This window comes from Equus caballus, chromosome 5 (genome assembly GCF_041296265.1).
Source record: "Equus caballus isolate H_3958 breed thoroughbred chromosome 5, TB-T2T, whole genome shotgun sequence".
Classification (NCBI taxonomy): Eukaryota; Metazoa; Chordata; class Mammalia; order Perissodactyla; family Equidae; genus Equus; species Equus caballus.
In genome coordinates, this window is record NC_091688.1 from 45,949,675 (window position 1) to 45,965,786 (window position 16,112).

The 16,112-nt window shown below is 42.4% G+C and overlaps 2 protein-coding genes across 3 annotated transcripts in view; both read left to right on the forward strand.

Annotated features, from left to right (window-relative positions):
- The window catches only part of H2BC18 (H2B clustered histone 18), a 35,071-nt gene that overhangs the window by 18,238 nt on the left and 721 nt on the right, over positions 1 to 16,112 (forward strand). The window contains exons 3-4 of one of the 2 annotated variants that reach the window (XR_011439256.1): positions 2,980 to 3,011; positions 3,407 to 3,573. Coding sequence is in view for 1 of the 2 variants with exons in the window: in XM_001500085.5 (XP_001500135.2) it covers positions 5,724 to 6,100; positions 13,732 to 13,795 (441 nt within the window). In the remaining variant the exon portion in view is untranslated. Of the gene's footprint in view, positions 1 to 2,979; positions 3,012 to 3,406; positions 3,574 to 5,661; positions 6,101 to 13,731; positions 13,843 to 16,112 lie in introns of those variants that run through there. The other variant, XM_001500085.5, reaches the window with a different exon arrangement.
- Positions 4,071 to 4,497, forward strand: LOC115945182 (histone H3). Its single transcript, NM_001374561.1, has one exon. It carries the CDS (start codon positions 4,074 to 4,076, stop codon positions 4,482 to 4,484), a length of 411 nt encoding a protein of 136 aa, NP_001361490.1. The 5' UTR covers positions 4,071 to 4,073; the 3' UTR covers positions 4,485 to 4,497.

The window sequence follows — 16,112 nt, forward strand, 5'->3', positions numbered from 1 at the left end:
TTAGGAAGAGAAGGGGAGGTCAGAGTGCCCTTCTTGCACCTGCCGTTTTTCAAGTGCCTTTAGCTCAAAATAATCCTTATGCCAAAGTGGCGTATTCTGCCACTGATGGGGTTCAGGACACGCTACCCCAAAATATGGCACCTTCACACGTGGAATATTTTAAGCTGAAGAAATTTTGAGAAAAGGACAGAAGCGAGAAGGTCACTCTGACCTTCCCCGGGACCTTCTCCCCTGAAACGGGTCATAAGAGCCTCCTGGGAGAGGTGGCCTCCCTATCCTCCCGGGAAAGGAGCATCCTTGTCTCTAAAGACAGAGGGAGGCCCAGAAGATCCTCTCAAACAGGCCTTGCTGCCTCCCCGGTTACTACACTTACCTCGTTCTCCTTCACCTGTTGTCTCTCTACTCGATTGCCGCCCTTCATCAAACCTGGCATAAAAGTACTCAGGTCTGACTGTTTCTTCGGATCTTCATTTCCTTATGAAGGTGCCTGTGTCACGTAAAACTTAGATGAAATAAGTTGGTGTGCTTTTCTCCTGTTAATCTGTCTTTGTCAGCTTAATTTTCAGACCTGGCCAGGGGACCCGAAGAGGGTCGAGGAAAACTTCTTCCTCCCTGCAGCACCCTTTACTGTGCAGTACAACCATTAGTGTTCCAGACAGCCAGAAAAGGGGACATTTTTATCCAGTGAGCAGGATGTTGAGGGAATGAGTTTGCCTCAGATGGGGGTAAGGACAGCAGTTCAAAATCCTGTGGCTTCTCAATTTGGTCCAGGGCTGCAGGCCACTCAGGATGAAAGAGAATCAGGCACATAGCCTGACCAATCCACAAACCAAAGATTCAGTCTCATCTTGGGGTCCCTGGAGCCCTGGGGTTACTTGAAGTCAAAGACTCAACACAAACTGTCTTCCTGGAACATTTATTTTAATTTAGCCCATTACGTTTGTATTAAAAACAAATACAGGGGCTGGCCTTGTGGCTAGTGGTTATGTTTCCACATTCTGCTTTGGTGGCCTGGTTTTGCGGGTTTAGATCCCAGGCACAGACATACACAGCACTTGTAAGCCATGCTGTGGTGGCGTCCCACATACAAAATAGAAGATTGGCACAGATCTTAGCTCAGGGACAATCTTCCTCACCAAAAAGAAGGAAAAAAAAAAAAAACCAAAAACCTAATACATGAACATATAAAACACTACATGCCTAATAATTCACTTATTAACTTTTTCTTTTCCCTGCCTATTTCCTATGGTAAATTTTAAGCTTCTCATGACTGTTCCCCACCGCCCCCCCAGCACCAAATAATTAAATTTCAGTGCTCAATTTTAAAACTGCAGATTCTTATTATTTCTAGGAAAGAAACTTTGGAAATATTAGGAGAAAAATATTCCATCTTTCGGGGCTGGCCTGGTGGTGCAGTCATCAAGTTTGCATGTTCTGCTTTGGTGGCCCAGGGTTTGCTGGTTTGGATCCTGGGTGTGGACCTATGCACTGCTTGGCAAGCCATGCTGTGGCAGGCCTCCCACATGTAAAGCAGAGGTGGATGGGCACGGATGTTAGCTCAGGGCTGGTCTTCCTCAGGAAAAAAAAATCCATCTTTCCCACAGTTGCAGCCAAGTTGAGATTCTTCTACATTATAAATTTGCTTCTGATAAAGTGGTGTAGTGAGAATGTTCACAGGAATATCACTCTTTGGTCCAGTGTGGAGACCAGATGGAATTGAACAAATATGGATAGGAATTCTGTTAATTAAAGATGACTTCTAAGGCAACCATATATCACTGGTTGTTAGATTCTGAGAAATGTTATCTATAACCCTTAAAAGTTTACTGTTTTGATTCTCTTATTTGACTTGTTGTCCAGGAATTAATATTTAAATTGGCATCTCTGTTTTCTGAGAAGGAGAACTTTTTATACAATTTCCTATTAAGTCAGAGAATGTCTCTTGGAATTTTCTTATGCTCTATATTGTAAAGGTAAAATAAATCCCATGACTGTTGAATTCTATTTAAACATAGAGTTTGAGAATCTTTTTCTTATTTAGATGAACAGATTCATACATCATGGCCAAGAGTGCATACCTTAAGAAAAAGAAAGAAAGAAAGAAAATTGCAAAGAAATGTGACCCTCGGATGGGCTGCTTTGGGTTGTCATCCAGACCCCATAGGGTAGTTTCCTCTTTTTTTTTTTTTTTAGATTTTTATTTTTTTCCTTTTTCTCCCCAAAGCCCCCCAGTACATAGTTGTCTATTCTTCGTTGTGGGTCCTTCTGGTTGTGGCATGTGGGACGCTGCCTCAGCGTGGTCTGACGAGCAGTGCCATGTCCGCACCCAGGATTCGAACCAACGAAACACTGGGCCACCTGCAACGGAGCGCGCGAACTTAACCACTCGGCCACGGGGCCAGCCCCGGGTAGTTTCCTCTTTTGATGGGAATAATTTAGTGGAGAAGTTCAAGAAACATTGATTGATTTGATTGCATGATGGGAAAATTCTCTAGTGCTTTAAAATCTACCCCAAGCCTGATGAAACTGGAAATCCACTATAATTTTATTCTTTCACTTTAGAATATTATTTCTGGTGAAAGAAACTTTCACGCAGGCCTTGTTACTTATCTGGGACAAGCTATGATTTCTTTGACACTCAGTTTCTTTATCTGTGAAATGAGCAAAACAGCATCTATTTCAGAGTTGAGATTAAATGAGATAGTGTATGTAGAAGAATTTTTAAATACCTAGTATTATATATATACATTACATTATATATGTATAAGTATATGTGTGAGGCATTATTACAAAACCAGCACAGGAAGGGGTAACAGTTGTTCACAGCAGTTACACTTGCAGGACATTTTAGATCTTCTCCCTGGAGCAGGAGCTTGCTGCTGCCCAAGGGGACTCTTGAAGACAGAAGGGTAAGTTTCTACACGTGTTTAGTGTTCAGAAAATCCCCTCAAAGTTACTTTCATGTTATTTTCATTTCAGCAGGAAGATGATCACTCATTGACTCCATCAAGGTAAGTTTTAAGCCTCTTGGGCCTGCTTTTGTTCTCAGGTTTGAGTTTTTGTAGGGTTTGGATGCAATGCTTTTTCAATAAAATAGGCATACGATTAAGTTTTATATTAATTTTAAGTATTGGCAACCCTACATAACTGTTGTTTTATGATATTCAATTTTCTGAGCAATACTTCAAAGCATATGAAATAACTGAAAGGTAAAGGACCTTCAATTTCTTCATAGACAACAGAAAAGATATGAAACTTTTAAGCATTAGAAAACTATTGAAGAAAATATGGCGGCAACTCAGTAATCAACAAATAATTTGTTTGCCTTGAAATTTTGTTTGGACAGATAGGCAATTGACTATTCAGAAACTATTCACCATTGTAAAGGAGAAATTAATTATTTCAGGTCTTATCTTCCTTGACTTAGAAGCATTTGGATTCTAGGACTTAATTGCCCATTGATGGATTGAAGAGGGAACCGCATTCCAGGCGGAAAAGGCTGAAGAAAGGCAGAAGGCTCCACTCCAAGTTGGTACCGGTCAGCGCTCGGCTTTGGCGGAGGTCCGAAATCAGGTAAATATAAGATCAATTTTTGGTTTCTTCAACTACACAGTTTGTTGAACCTCAGTCATAATGTAATGCATCTAACGCGCTCAGCACGATGCCAGGCGCTAAATAAATGTTAGCTATGGGAGAGGAGTTAAGCAACTGGTAACTGCAAACACAGGCTGAAACCTAGTTCATGAGAGGGCACGCTTGTATTTGGACAGAATCTATTAAAATACAAATCTCAAGCATGCAAAACACTTCATAAATTGCTCTTACAAAATCCATACCAATTTAAAGGAAAGGTCTAAAAAGGAGAAAAACATCTGATCCATAAGATTTTAGGAGTAAGGGAATAGGGAAGTAATAAGAGATTAGCATAACAGTCTTCCACTAGTAAATAGCATTGAGTCTCAGCCAATGAGATCACAATTCTGAAAATTCCTAGATTTTCTGGCCCAATCAAGGCAAGGCTATGTCTATAAATAAGACTGCCTAGGCTCCTTCAAAAACATCGGTGAGAGACCATGGCCCGTACTAAGCAGACCGCCCGCAAGTCGACCGGCGGCAAGGCCCCGCGGAAGCAGCTGGCCACCAAGGCGGCCCGCAAGAGCGCGCCGGCCACGGGCGGCGTGAAGAAGCCGCACCGCTACCGGCCGGGCACCGTGGCCCTGCGGGAGATCCGGCGCTACCAGAAGTCCACCGAGCTGCTGATCCGCAAGCTGCCGTTCCAGCGGCTGGTGCGCGAGATCGCGCAGGACTTCAAGACGGACCTTCGCTTCCAGAGCTCGGCCGTGATGGCGCTGCAGGAGGCGAGCGAGGCCTACCTGGTGGGGCTGTTCGAAGACACCAACCTGTGCGCCATCCACGCCAAGCGGGTGACCATCATGCCCAAGGACATCCAGTTGGCCCGCCGCATCCGCGGAGAGCGGGCTTAAGGCATACGTTTATTAAGCAGGCGATCTAAAGGCTCTTTTTAGAGCCACCCATGTTTGCATGAAAAGCAGCTGTGCTAGGTTCATCAGGTGGCGTGGGTCTACTCGTATCACGCACCGGTGTTTGGGTAGAGGGGTCGGGAAGCTCGCACGTGGTGGGTGATGAGGTTAGCGGATCAGTGCCGGACCTTTGGCTGACAGACGGCTAGTGGGAACAGGAGAGGCAAAGTACAGGTTTGGTCAAGCCTGCTGTCTGTGTGCTGGTGTGATTTACACGGCACAGTGCCAACCTTGCTGCTTCTGTAAAAAAAAACTTGCAAGAGGATGGACTTGTTCTACCAGTCATTTGTAACGTGTTCCAAGCTGCTAGCACAAAACGTTAGCACAAATCTGAACACAAAAATTGACGCTTTATCAGGCCGTTATTATGTGATAACTCGGGATCAGACTCCGAGTTTTCAACTCGAGTCTACAGTTAGAACTAAGCCGGATGGTAGATAAAATCCTTGGTCCCTAAGTTGTTAGCCGGGATTTGAACTCATAAAAAGAACAGGGGGCAGGAGACATTCTGCTGAGTCTCGAGATGTATAAGATCCCAAGGATCAGGTGGAGGGTCGGGAGCGGAGGCAAATTCCTTTTTAAAAATTATGAAGCTTTTTTTCCTGAGTTAGGAATAGTATAAATTAATTTCTAGTTCAATATCTTTCTCATTGCATAATACAGGCAGCGTAAACCGGAATGGGAATGAGGGAAATATCTTGCGATTTTTTTAAAATGTGGGCTAAAGTATCCTTCAAAGAACTAAAACCAAGACAGAACAAGCTTCCACAAAGTAGAGAGGAGTAAAACGATGCAAAAATAAGAGAAGTTAACTTGTCTTTGCTGCTGCAGTACTCTTCCGTATACAGTTCTACAACTGAAAGTTGAAAGCCACCTAAACAACAAAAAAGACCCCAAACAGGTGAAACTATCACTTTACATGATTTACTGGTCAGTGTGAAATGGAACAGTTTGATTGGCTAACAAGACACTTGTTCTAATGACCACTCAGGAAGCGGGAGTAGAATCTTATTTGCAGGGGCTCCACCTTTCAATGATGACACTGTTGGAAATTAACCAATAAAAACGCAGTACTGTGTAAGTCTTCATTTGCATACAGGCTCTATAAGTAGCGCGTAACCAGCCCATTTTTTGCTGCAGTTGGGGAGTGTTTCTCTTTTAGTGGCATCTCTTTGTGCAAAAATGCCTGATCCAGCAAAATCTGCTCCTGCTCCCAAGAAGGGCTCTAAGAAGGCTGTTACGAAAGTGCAGAAGAAGGATGGCAAGAAGCGCAAACGCAGCCGAAAGGAGAGCTATTCGGTTTACGTGTATAAGGTGCTGAAGCAGGTGCACCCAGACACCGGCATCTCGTCCAAGGCCATGGGCATCATGAACTCCTTCGTCAACGACATCTTCGAGCGCATCGCCGGCGAGGCGTCCCGCCTGGCGCATTACAACAAGCGCTCGACCATCACGTCCCGGGAGATCCAGACGGCCGTGCGCCTGCTGCTGCCCGGCGAGCTGGCCAAGCACGCCGTGTCCGAGGGCACCAAGGCGGTTACTAAATACACCAGTTCAAAGTAAGGGCGTGTAAGAAACGCAGTAGGACGGCCTCTTTACCCCAAAGGCTCTTTTCAGAGCCACTTAAGTTACTTGAGAAAGCAGCTGTAAACACTTGTTGGAAAGCTGGTTGGTCTTTAGTGAGGTGGGGTTGGCCTATCATCATGAGTGCATTTGGGTTTAGGAATAGGTTAGGGATGTGATAAAGGTTACCCTGGGTATTAAAAATCTGCGGTTTCCTATAATCTAGTGGTGTCACCTGGTGGCACGACTCTTGGCTGGTGAGAAATTAGTTATCAAAATGGTCCCTATGTAGTCCTGGGTTCTCAGGGGGTGCTTGTGCTTGCGGGTGCTTAAGTACGGATAACAGAAAGTGGGCTTGAGGCCGTCTGGCTAAATTGCTATGGGGGAGGGGGACTGTCTTTACCACTTTATCTCTGCTCCTTCATGTCTATAAAGACAAGCTGAGTTTTCCCAGCAAAGAGATTCGAAGCCCGCAGTTCCCTCACTCGCCCCTGTTTAGTATTTAATTTTTTTTTTTTTTTAATTCTTGGCATGCACTTTTAGGTGTCTGTTACAAACTTTGTCCAACATAGCCATGTGCTTTAGTCTGTTGGCCTACCTATAAAATCTTGAGCTAGCCGTCCTCCCTTAACTTCTTCCTCGTCCAGTGACTCATCCAGGTAGAGGTATTTGCCTCCCACACTTTGGGACATTCGGCAATATCCAGACACTTGACTGTCATCAAGTGAGGAGAAGGATGCTGCTGGCATGTAGTGGGTAGAGGCTGGGGGTGCTGCTAACCCCCTATATTATATAGGACAGCCCCCACAACCAAGAATTATTTGGTCCATAATGTCGAGCCTTGTGCTGAGGTTGAGAAACTCAATGTCCAAAGACTTCCCTTCCTTCAGGATTTAACCCTCATTTCAGTCAAACATTTCCTCGGTGCTACCCAGCCAATGTTAGTGATCTTGGTGTAGGGCAAGGACCTTGCCTTGGTTCTGTAACAGTTTTTTCCTGATGATAACCACCTTGGTGCTTGCTAAACACATTTCCAAGTGACTCTCCTGAAATTTCCTGGTTAGGTTAAGTTGGAGGTGGGCACTGGGGAGGTGGTTTTTAGTGTTCTCAGGTGTATTTTTTTAGATTTTGGGGTCATGATGTACAGAAAGCCACAGTTAACACATGTAGAGTGAATTTCTAAGGACCTCTTAGTTCAAAACTTGTGTAGTTCAAGACTAATCCTGACAAAGGCTGGTGGATGTTTTATCAAGTAAAATACACCCTTGGGGCAAAAGGAAAGTCTTAGTTTCCAATTCACTTGACAGTGAAGTTTTGAAATTAAGCCATTCTTGATAAATTTGGGGGAATTTGCATGACGACTTTGTGCTTAAAATGAATTTTATTAATTTATAACGTAAGAGTTCAAATTTACATCCAGTTAAAAGTTGCATAAAATGAACTGCATATGATTTCTTTCTTTTACTGGAAAGTTAAGATGCTCAGTGAGTCATCTTTCCCTGGCGACTGCCAGACATGGGCCAGGGAAAGATGACTCACTGAGATTCTAAAATTTCCAGTGAAAGAAAAGAAAGCATTATACAGTACATTGTATGGTAAGGAAAATTAGTAAGTGAGAAGGCCAGGTGGTGTGTCTACCCATCAAGCCATGAGAGAGTGTATCTGGTGTCCCCTTTGCCCAGGATCCTGAAGTCCAGGGGCTCTCTTCTCTCTGAGGATTAGGGACCAGGTTTCTCATGGTCTTTCGAAGTTGTTAAAGCATTGTTGATTGGCTCACCTAATCAAAAGCTATCATTAATTATCCCCTGACTAAAGTATTAAGCCTCAACTCCTTATCTTGAAACTAAAGGCCTTCTACCATCTGGCCAAAACTGACCTTCATCAGTTACTCGTTTTCCCCAGGCCTCCAGCTTAGCTAAAATGTTCTATTCACTTTCTTGTAATGCATCTTAAGTTCTCTTCCATTGTGCCTTTGTTATCTCATTCTTTTACGCTGTAGCACTCAGTTGTTCTCTAGACCACTCAAAGCCTAGCAACCTGCCAGTTCTTTAACCTCTTGCTCAGTCTCACTCTGAAGCCTTCCGAGCCCATTCTAGTTCACAGGGAAGTCCTTCTCCTTTTAACTGTTAAGGCTTTGTTCTATTCACAGTTAATTGTGTGGCTTTTGAACTGTGGAGCCTTGTTCCTTAATCTCTTTTTCATTGTTTTTACATTTTCTTGTGTTTGTCTTCTACTAGAGGGCGGGGTTCATTTTTTTTTTATACTTCATGGGATCTTCCACAAAGGCTATCCCAGTGCCTATTATAAAATGGCTTTTCAATAAAAGTTCGTTGACTGATTGCCCAGTCCATAGCACACTAGAAAATTGATCTGAGGATGGTAGGTTTAAGTACTCCAATAAGCTTTCTTCTCCAGTTTTTCCTAATTTTTTCTTGCTCCTTTAACCAGGAATGCTCTTTTAATTGCCCTTAATAATTATTGATAGCAACTGTTAGAGATTCAAAAATCCCAAAAGGGGCAGATAAAGTAGTGCACTTGACAGCTTCCCTTTGGCCAATGTATCTTTGTGGCCAAAACGATGAGATTAGAGTGGAGTTTTTCAGCCTTGTTTAAGGTGCTGCTTTTCCAGTGTTGCAAACAAGGACCAGGAGGGAGGTGCATTCCAGAAGACACAAGGTGTGTGGTATTAACATAAAGAGCTTTAAGGATCAGATCTAGAGAGTATTGCAAACGCAGAAATGGGCTTGCCCTGGGTCAGGTCAAACGTCATCGAGCTTGGTCAAGCCATCTTTTCAAGGATTGGTGAATGGATTGTGGTATGTATAGAAACCTACAAAGATGATAGTTTAACCCTCTGTCATTGTTTTTAGACAAATATCTCACTTTTAAACTGGGTGCATTTCCTAAAAGTTATCTAAAAGTCAAACTTAACACATTTGAATTTGGACAGCTATAATTCAAGCACAGGACAACAGATGGGAAATAAGTATGTGATCTCTTTGTGGGATAAAGTAGGAGTTATCAAAGATTGTCAGTCTTTAACAAGGAAGGAACAAGACTGTTTTGGGGAATTACTAGATAACACTGAAGATTACTTCTACATTTTGTAACTATAGCTGAACTTATATGACTTGGCAAAAATAGAAAACTTGATGAAAGCTTCCAGATCCCACAATGTCAACATCAACAAACTTTTGAAAAATAAAATCAGGCTATGTTTTCTTTTCATGTATTATCAAATATGTGTCAAACATATAATATGAGAAAAGCAAAGAGATAGGGGATAAAAATATATAAATAAATCTAAGAGAAGGGATTACACCAGTGTAAAGATAATTTCAATTCAAGGCAAAATGTTATTCCCGAAAGAGGGATAAGAAGGAAATGTTCTATGACTTAAGGGGAGTGGTAAGTTGTTTCTGGCTGGAGGGTTCAGGAAAGCTCTGTGAGGAGGACTTACACGTACCAGGCCCTGTACTAGGTGATTGGGATGTATAGGTGCCCTCCTCCCCAAGTCCTTGAGGTCCAGCTGGAATTTTGTTTGTGATCAATATATCAAGTATCCTCTGGGAATTTTTAGTTTTGCCAAATTTTCGTTGTGACTTCTTTCAACTTTTTTTTTTTTTTTTTTTTTTGGTGAGGAAGATTGGCTCTGAGCTATCCTCTGTGCCAATCTTCCTCTGTTTTGTATGTGAGATGCCACCACAGCATGGCTTGATGAGCAGTGTGTAGGTCCATGCCCACAATCTGAACCCACAAACTCCAGGCCGCCGAAGCAGAGCGGGCGAACTTAACCACTACACCAAGGAGCTGACCCTCTTCTGTCAATTCTTTAAACATCTGATTTTGGTAAATGAAATCCTCCATCATTCCATTTTTATTCTGTGACTAGAGGTCATTAATTCTGCACCCCTCATCCAGGTTGTAATATTTTCCTTTCAGTTTAATATATCTCTTTTAAACAATTTTCTTTTCACATAGCCTATTTTATGCCATTATATTAAAAAGCTCTGGCTGTCCCGCCCTCCTTCCTGCAAAGCATTTAGTCACATTTTCTTGGTTCACAGTATCTCAAAACTGCTGAAGTAGAGGAAGATGGGCACGGATGTTAGCTCAGGGCCGGTCTTCTTCAGCAAAAAGAGGAGGATTGGCAGCAGTTAGCTCAGGGCTAACCTTCCTCAAAAAAAAAAAAAAAGTCACTGAAGCTTTGTTCACTATAGTCCTAGCTTGAGAGAAATTTGATTGTGACTACAATAGGGTGAGTGAATAAGCCTTTTTTTCAGTCACCCCAAATACAATTTATCAGAAAATACTGTTGGCTTAAAATATATCCAGCATCCAACCACACCCAAACATTTGCACTGCTGTCTCTCCAGCTCCAAGCCACCACCACATCTGGATGTTTGCAGTGGGCTTCAGACTGGTCTCCTTGCTTCTGCAGTGGCCTTTGGACTGGTCTCCTTGCTTCTGCCTTCTTCCCTCTCACTGTATTTTCCACAAACCAGCTAGATTAACTTTTTGGAACATAAGTCAGGTCATGTCACCCACACACCATCCTGCCCAACTGGAAAGCCCCCTATGGCTTCAGAGAGAAGGCCTACATTCTATGACGGCCCATGTCCACCTCATCTCTTCCCATTCTCCCATTCGTTTGCTCCATTTCTTCACACTTGTCTCCCTGCTCTTCCTTGAATACACCAAAGCCCTCCTATCTCAGAGCCTTTGTACTTGCCATTTCCTCTTCTGGAAATGCTCTTCCCTCAGATATTTACACGACTGGCTTCCTCATTTCTTTTGGGTTTCTGCTCAAAAGTTACCTTGCCAACCTATGACTGAGGCCTTCCTTGACCAGCTTATGTAAGACAGCAAACCCACCTCTTTTCCCTCCTCCCACTTCTTGGTACTCCTTATTCCCATACCTTGCTTAATTTTCTTCATTGTACCATCTGAATACAAATGTGTTTATTTACTATTTTATTTATTAATGAATCAGAAACTGCTAACTATGAAAACTATTCTTTCCTGCTTACTTTAACTCCCTGCTTTCTGGGTGCATGGCTTCTCAATTAAAGGCTAATTTATCAGTTTCTCTTGCATCTGGGTTTGTCTAGAAGACAAAGTTCTGGGCCAATGAGATATGAATGGACGTGATATATATTACTTCTAGTTTGTGCCCTAAAAAGGAATGGATATGTGCTGCCCTTGCCCTTTTTCCCTATCCTCTGGCTGGGTTCCAGATGTAATGGCAGGACCTGTGGCAACCCCATTAGACCTGAAACAGAAGCCATATGATGAGGATGGCAGAACTGCTCTACTAGCCCTGGACTATTACATGAGCGATAAATAAACTTTATCTTGTTTAAGCTGCTGTGTTTAAAAGATTTGTTGCAATAATTTAGACTGTACTCTCCCCAATGCATTGTCTGACTCTCCTCCTACCTTCTCAGAATGAGTCCTATTAGGGCAAGTACTTTGTTTTGTTCACTGCTCTATCCCCACCATCTAGAACTGTATCTGGAATACAGTGGGCACTCAGTAAATATTTATGAGATGAATGGATTTATGGGGGAGGGAGGGAATTGAGGTTGTATTTATGAGATGCAAAGCTCTAAGAGTTGGATTTAGCGAAAAATGATCGAGTTTGAAATGTTTGGCCCTCTGAATGGAGAACAGCACAATGCAGAGTGAAGGTCCAGGTGCAGGTGCAGCCGCCATGGTGCACAAGGCAGTGTAGGAGCTTCGCAGTGGGAGCTGCTGGGCATTTAAAGATGCCTGTGCTAACTCAGAAGCCGTAAGAAGGTAAAGGAAAACTTCTGTTTCCTCTACTACTCTGAATACTTCTGGCTGCTGGATATGTGCATTTTCCACACCAAACAATTCTGACACTACCTGGAGTTAGTGTAGACCCCACAGGTTAAGGGCTCGGTCCCACAACACTTCCCGACTTCAGCCACTGACCACGAGCAGTGGATCTCTTGGTTACCCACACTTCTGTCAGTCTGGGCTACAAATCAGGGGTTCCCATGACCTCCTCAGGTTCAATAATTTGTATCCTGGTTTACAGAACTCAGGAAAACACTTAAACATTTAGCAATTTATTATAAAGGATTTAGTAAAGGCTACCCAAGACCAGCCAAATGAAGATGTACATAGGGTAAGGTTTGGAAGGGTCCCAAATGCAGGAGCTTCTGTCCCTGTGGAGCTGAAGTGTCCACCCTCCTGGCACGTGTATCTGTTCGCCACCCCAGAAGCTCTCTAAACCCTGTAGGTTAGGGGTTTTTGTGGAGGCCTCATTGAGTAGGCATGATGGATTATTAAGTCAATCTCCAGCCCCTCTCTCCTCCCTGGAGGATGGGGAGTGGAGCTAAAAGTTCCAAGCTTCTAATCATATCTTGGCCTCTCTGGTGACCAGCCCCTATCCTGAAGCTACCCAGGAGCCCACCAAGGGTCTAGAACAGAAGATGCTCCCATTACCTGGGAAATTCCAAGGGATTTAGGAGCTCTGTTTCAGGAACTGGGGTCAAAGACCAAACATTAGAACAATGATGTTCTTAGCTCTCCTATCACTCAGGAAGTTACAAGTTTTAGGAGCTCTGTGTCAGGAACCAGGGGCAGAGACCAAACATATATTTCTTATTATGTCACAGTCTACTCCCTGGTCTCTGGCCATGACCCCCTTACAGCAAACCAGTTATAAAAGTTAAAAGATACTAGCTGAAAATGCAATGCACTGTAGTGAGGATGCGCATTAGCTTTGAGTCCCAGCTTCCCCATCTAAAAGCTGTATGATCTTGAGGACATTTCTTTGTTCCTCTGAACCTCAATTTCTTCCTCTGTGAAATGAGAAAAATAATAGAACCTGTCTTCTAGGTCTGTTGTGATGATTAAGTGAGATAAGGTACTGAATGCACTTCGTGCAGCAGCTAGAACACGGTAAATATTTGATCGACGTTTCCCCCGTTATTATTATGGTTAGGAAGGCACTTGCATGAGCACCATTGTACCTCCAGAGCACACTTCCCTTCCCAAAAGTAGCACTTTAAGAGATTTCCAGTGATTTAAGAGTCGCCTCCCTGAGCATCTTGCATTAGAGCAGTAAGACCTTCTTTATTCTAAAAACACCATCCAAGAAGGCAATTCAACAATTTTGGGCCTTTGATTCTAGAGACTTCAAGCGTCTGCTATGTGTCCCAACAGGGAAAAGATGAATTAGAAAACAAAAGACCTTATTTATAGTGTCTGTTACTAGTGCTCTGTAAAAAATCTATATAATTTTTGGCAAATACCTTTTTTTTAATCAGATGATGTTTGCAATACTTCCTCTATCAATGCTTTCAGAAAAAATGAAATACTTTCATTAAATATTTCTTTCCTGTTTCTGATTTCTGAGTTGAAACTTCCAAATTTTGAGGATTTAACATAAGAGCAAGCCAAGTGAAGAGAGATGATCTAGAGCACACCATTAGGTAACAAAGAGAAGGACACACTTTATAACCAAAAGGAGAATGGGCAAATATTTGGGAAGTGTTTAAAATAGAAATTAAAAAATGGGCTTGTCGGAGTTGGGTTTATGAGTTATGAGTTGATCATTTCTGCTTGTTCAAGTATTTCATGTTTTTCCTCTCAGTATTTTCAAGATGAAGCTTCTGTTCCTGTCATCTATTCAGGAACCAAGGTTTCCCCAAGAATAAAAGGAAGACTTTCTTATTCAAACCACAGTCCAAGGAGTGGCAAACACGTAAGATGACAGTCCCAAGACCTCAAGATTTCTTTTCTTTGGCCAAGAACTCATTACATGACAGATGACATTTTGCAGATGGTTCTACTAAAAGGATGCACAAAAATCGAGAGAGAATCACTATCAACCAATCCAAGGGGTTGCTTTAGCTGGCCAAAGCCAGAAACAGAGAGCAAATAGAGCTTGAGAACTAACAGAGCCCGAGCAGGTCTTTAGTATTTTACCTTTGAGGATCCAAACTTGGATGCTGACCCACTGTCCCAAGGATGGTCAAGAGGTAGTGGCTTGGGATTGATTAAGTATTTTGAGAGACAGAGAGATGGACAGATGGAGATTTCAGTTGGTCTGGGGACTGGAACAGCACCAGGCACCCAGAAGAAGGAATTCTTGTGTTAAAAAACGGAGGATGCCGACTGGTGAAAGGAAATAGGAGCAAATTATCTCTGTTGCTTCACATGATCAAAGGCAATAATTATGAATTACCAGGAGGGAGGGGAAAATCCATATCACTCTTTTGATATCGGTGGTTTTAACATTCAGGGGAACAGAAGATGCCTAAAGACATCAGCTTTATTTTCTTGTTTGTTGGCGATGTTTGAGCTTTGTGTAGGTCTTAGTTTCTAGTTGGTGGAATCATCATTTTCAAATGCATAGAAGGAAAACTCTCTGGGCCATGAGGGAATGTGAAACAGAGTTCAGACACACTACAGATATAGGCCTGGGCAAAGGTGGCCCAGCGTTCTTAATAAAATTCTCAGTCCTAGGGCTGGGCCTCAAACTGCTTGAACTTCTCTCCAGAGAAGTATATTTCACCTAGTTTGGCCTGTCTACTTACTCATGTCTCCATACCATATTATAGTATGTAGAATAGTGAGCAGGAGAAAGGCATAGTGGTTAACTTGTATATGTACCAAGCAAGGATTAGTTCCAGTAAGGGAACATATCCTTGTTTTCTTAGGCTTCTTCGCTTGTCTCCCTGCTGCACTATGAAAATTGAATAAGAATGACTTTGCTTATCTAAGCGTCTTTGTAGGGGACTTTTCCTGTGATGTCTTTTTAACTGTTTGAATTCTGATTTTCATAATTTTTTTCACATTAATATCAAGGAATTGGGTAATAGAAATTCTTCTTTTTTTTTTTTAAAGATTGGCCCTGAGCTAACATCTGTTGCCAATCTTTCTTTTTTTTTCCTTCTTCTTCTTCTTCTCCCCAAAGCCCCCCTGTACATAGTTGTATATTCTAGCTGTGGGTCCTTCTGGTTCTGCTATGTGGGGCACCACCTCAGCATGGCCTGATGAGCAATGCTAGATCCGCTCCCAGGATCCGAACCAGCAAAACCCTGGGCCTCTGAAGCAAAGCACACGAACTTAACCACTTGGCCACGGGGCTGGCCCGAAATTATTCTTAAATGTGCATTTTTTTCAGCAACAGCAAGTATGCATAGAGAACACAATTTTATGATTAGCAAGAGAGTTAACCAAGGTAAAACTTGAATTTCAATCCCTAGCCTAGAGAAAAAAGGTAAGAAACCTTTTCATTTTCTAAGGGAAGTGTATTTCATGATATTTATGATTGTGATTAGGCGGGAAAGGGGCATAATAGATCAATCTTTCTGAATTAGGATATGCAAATCGTTTGTAGTGGGAAAAAGTAGAGTCCCAAAGATTATACAGTAAAACAAAACAACTGTGACTATTCTTCCTGGCAGGAGGAAGTAATAATACATGGGTTATAAGCAGGACTGAGTCATTTAGATAGAGGTGATGAGAGCCAGCCCCATGGCTGAGTAGTTAAGTTCATGCACTCTGCTTCTGTGGCCCAGGGTTTTGCCGGGTCAGATCCTGGGTGCAGACTGCTCATCAGGCCGTGCTGAGGCGGCATCCCACATAGCACAACCAGAAGGACCTACATCTAGAATATACAACTATGTTCTGGGGGACTTTGCGGAGAAGAAGGAGAAGAAAAAAAAAATTGGCAACAGATGTTAGCTCAGGGCCAATCTTAAAAAACAAAACAAAACCGAGTTAAGCTTTTAACTCAAAAGCTAATAAAGGAACATCAAAACCTGAGGAAAGTAGAAAGAATAAATTAGGATAAAAGCAGAAATCAATGGAATATATATCATACTTCTCCACCGCCCCAAAATAGAATTCATCAATAAAATCAAAATCTGGCTCTTTGTAAGGAAATTAAAGGATTAATCCTTTGGTAAATTTAATATTGAAAAATAAAAAGTACACAATATCAGCAACATTAGATACAGAAGATAT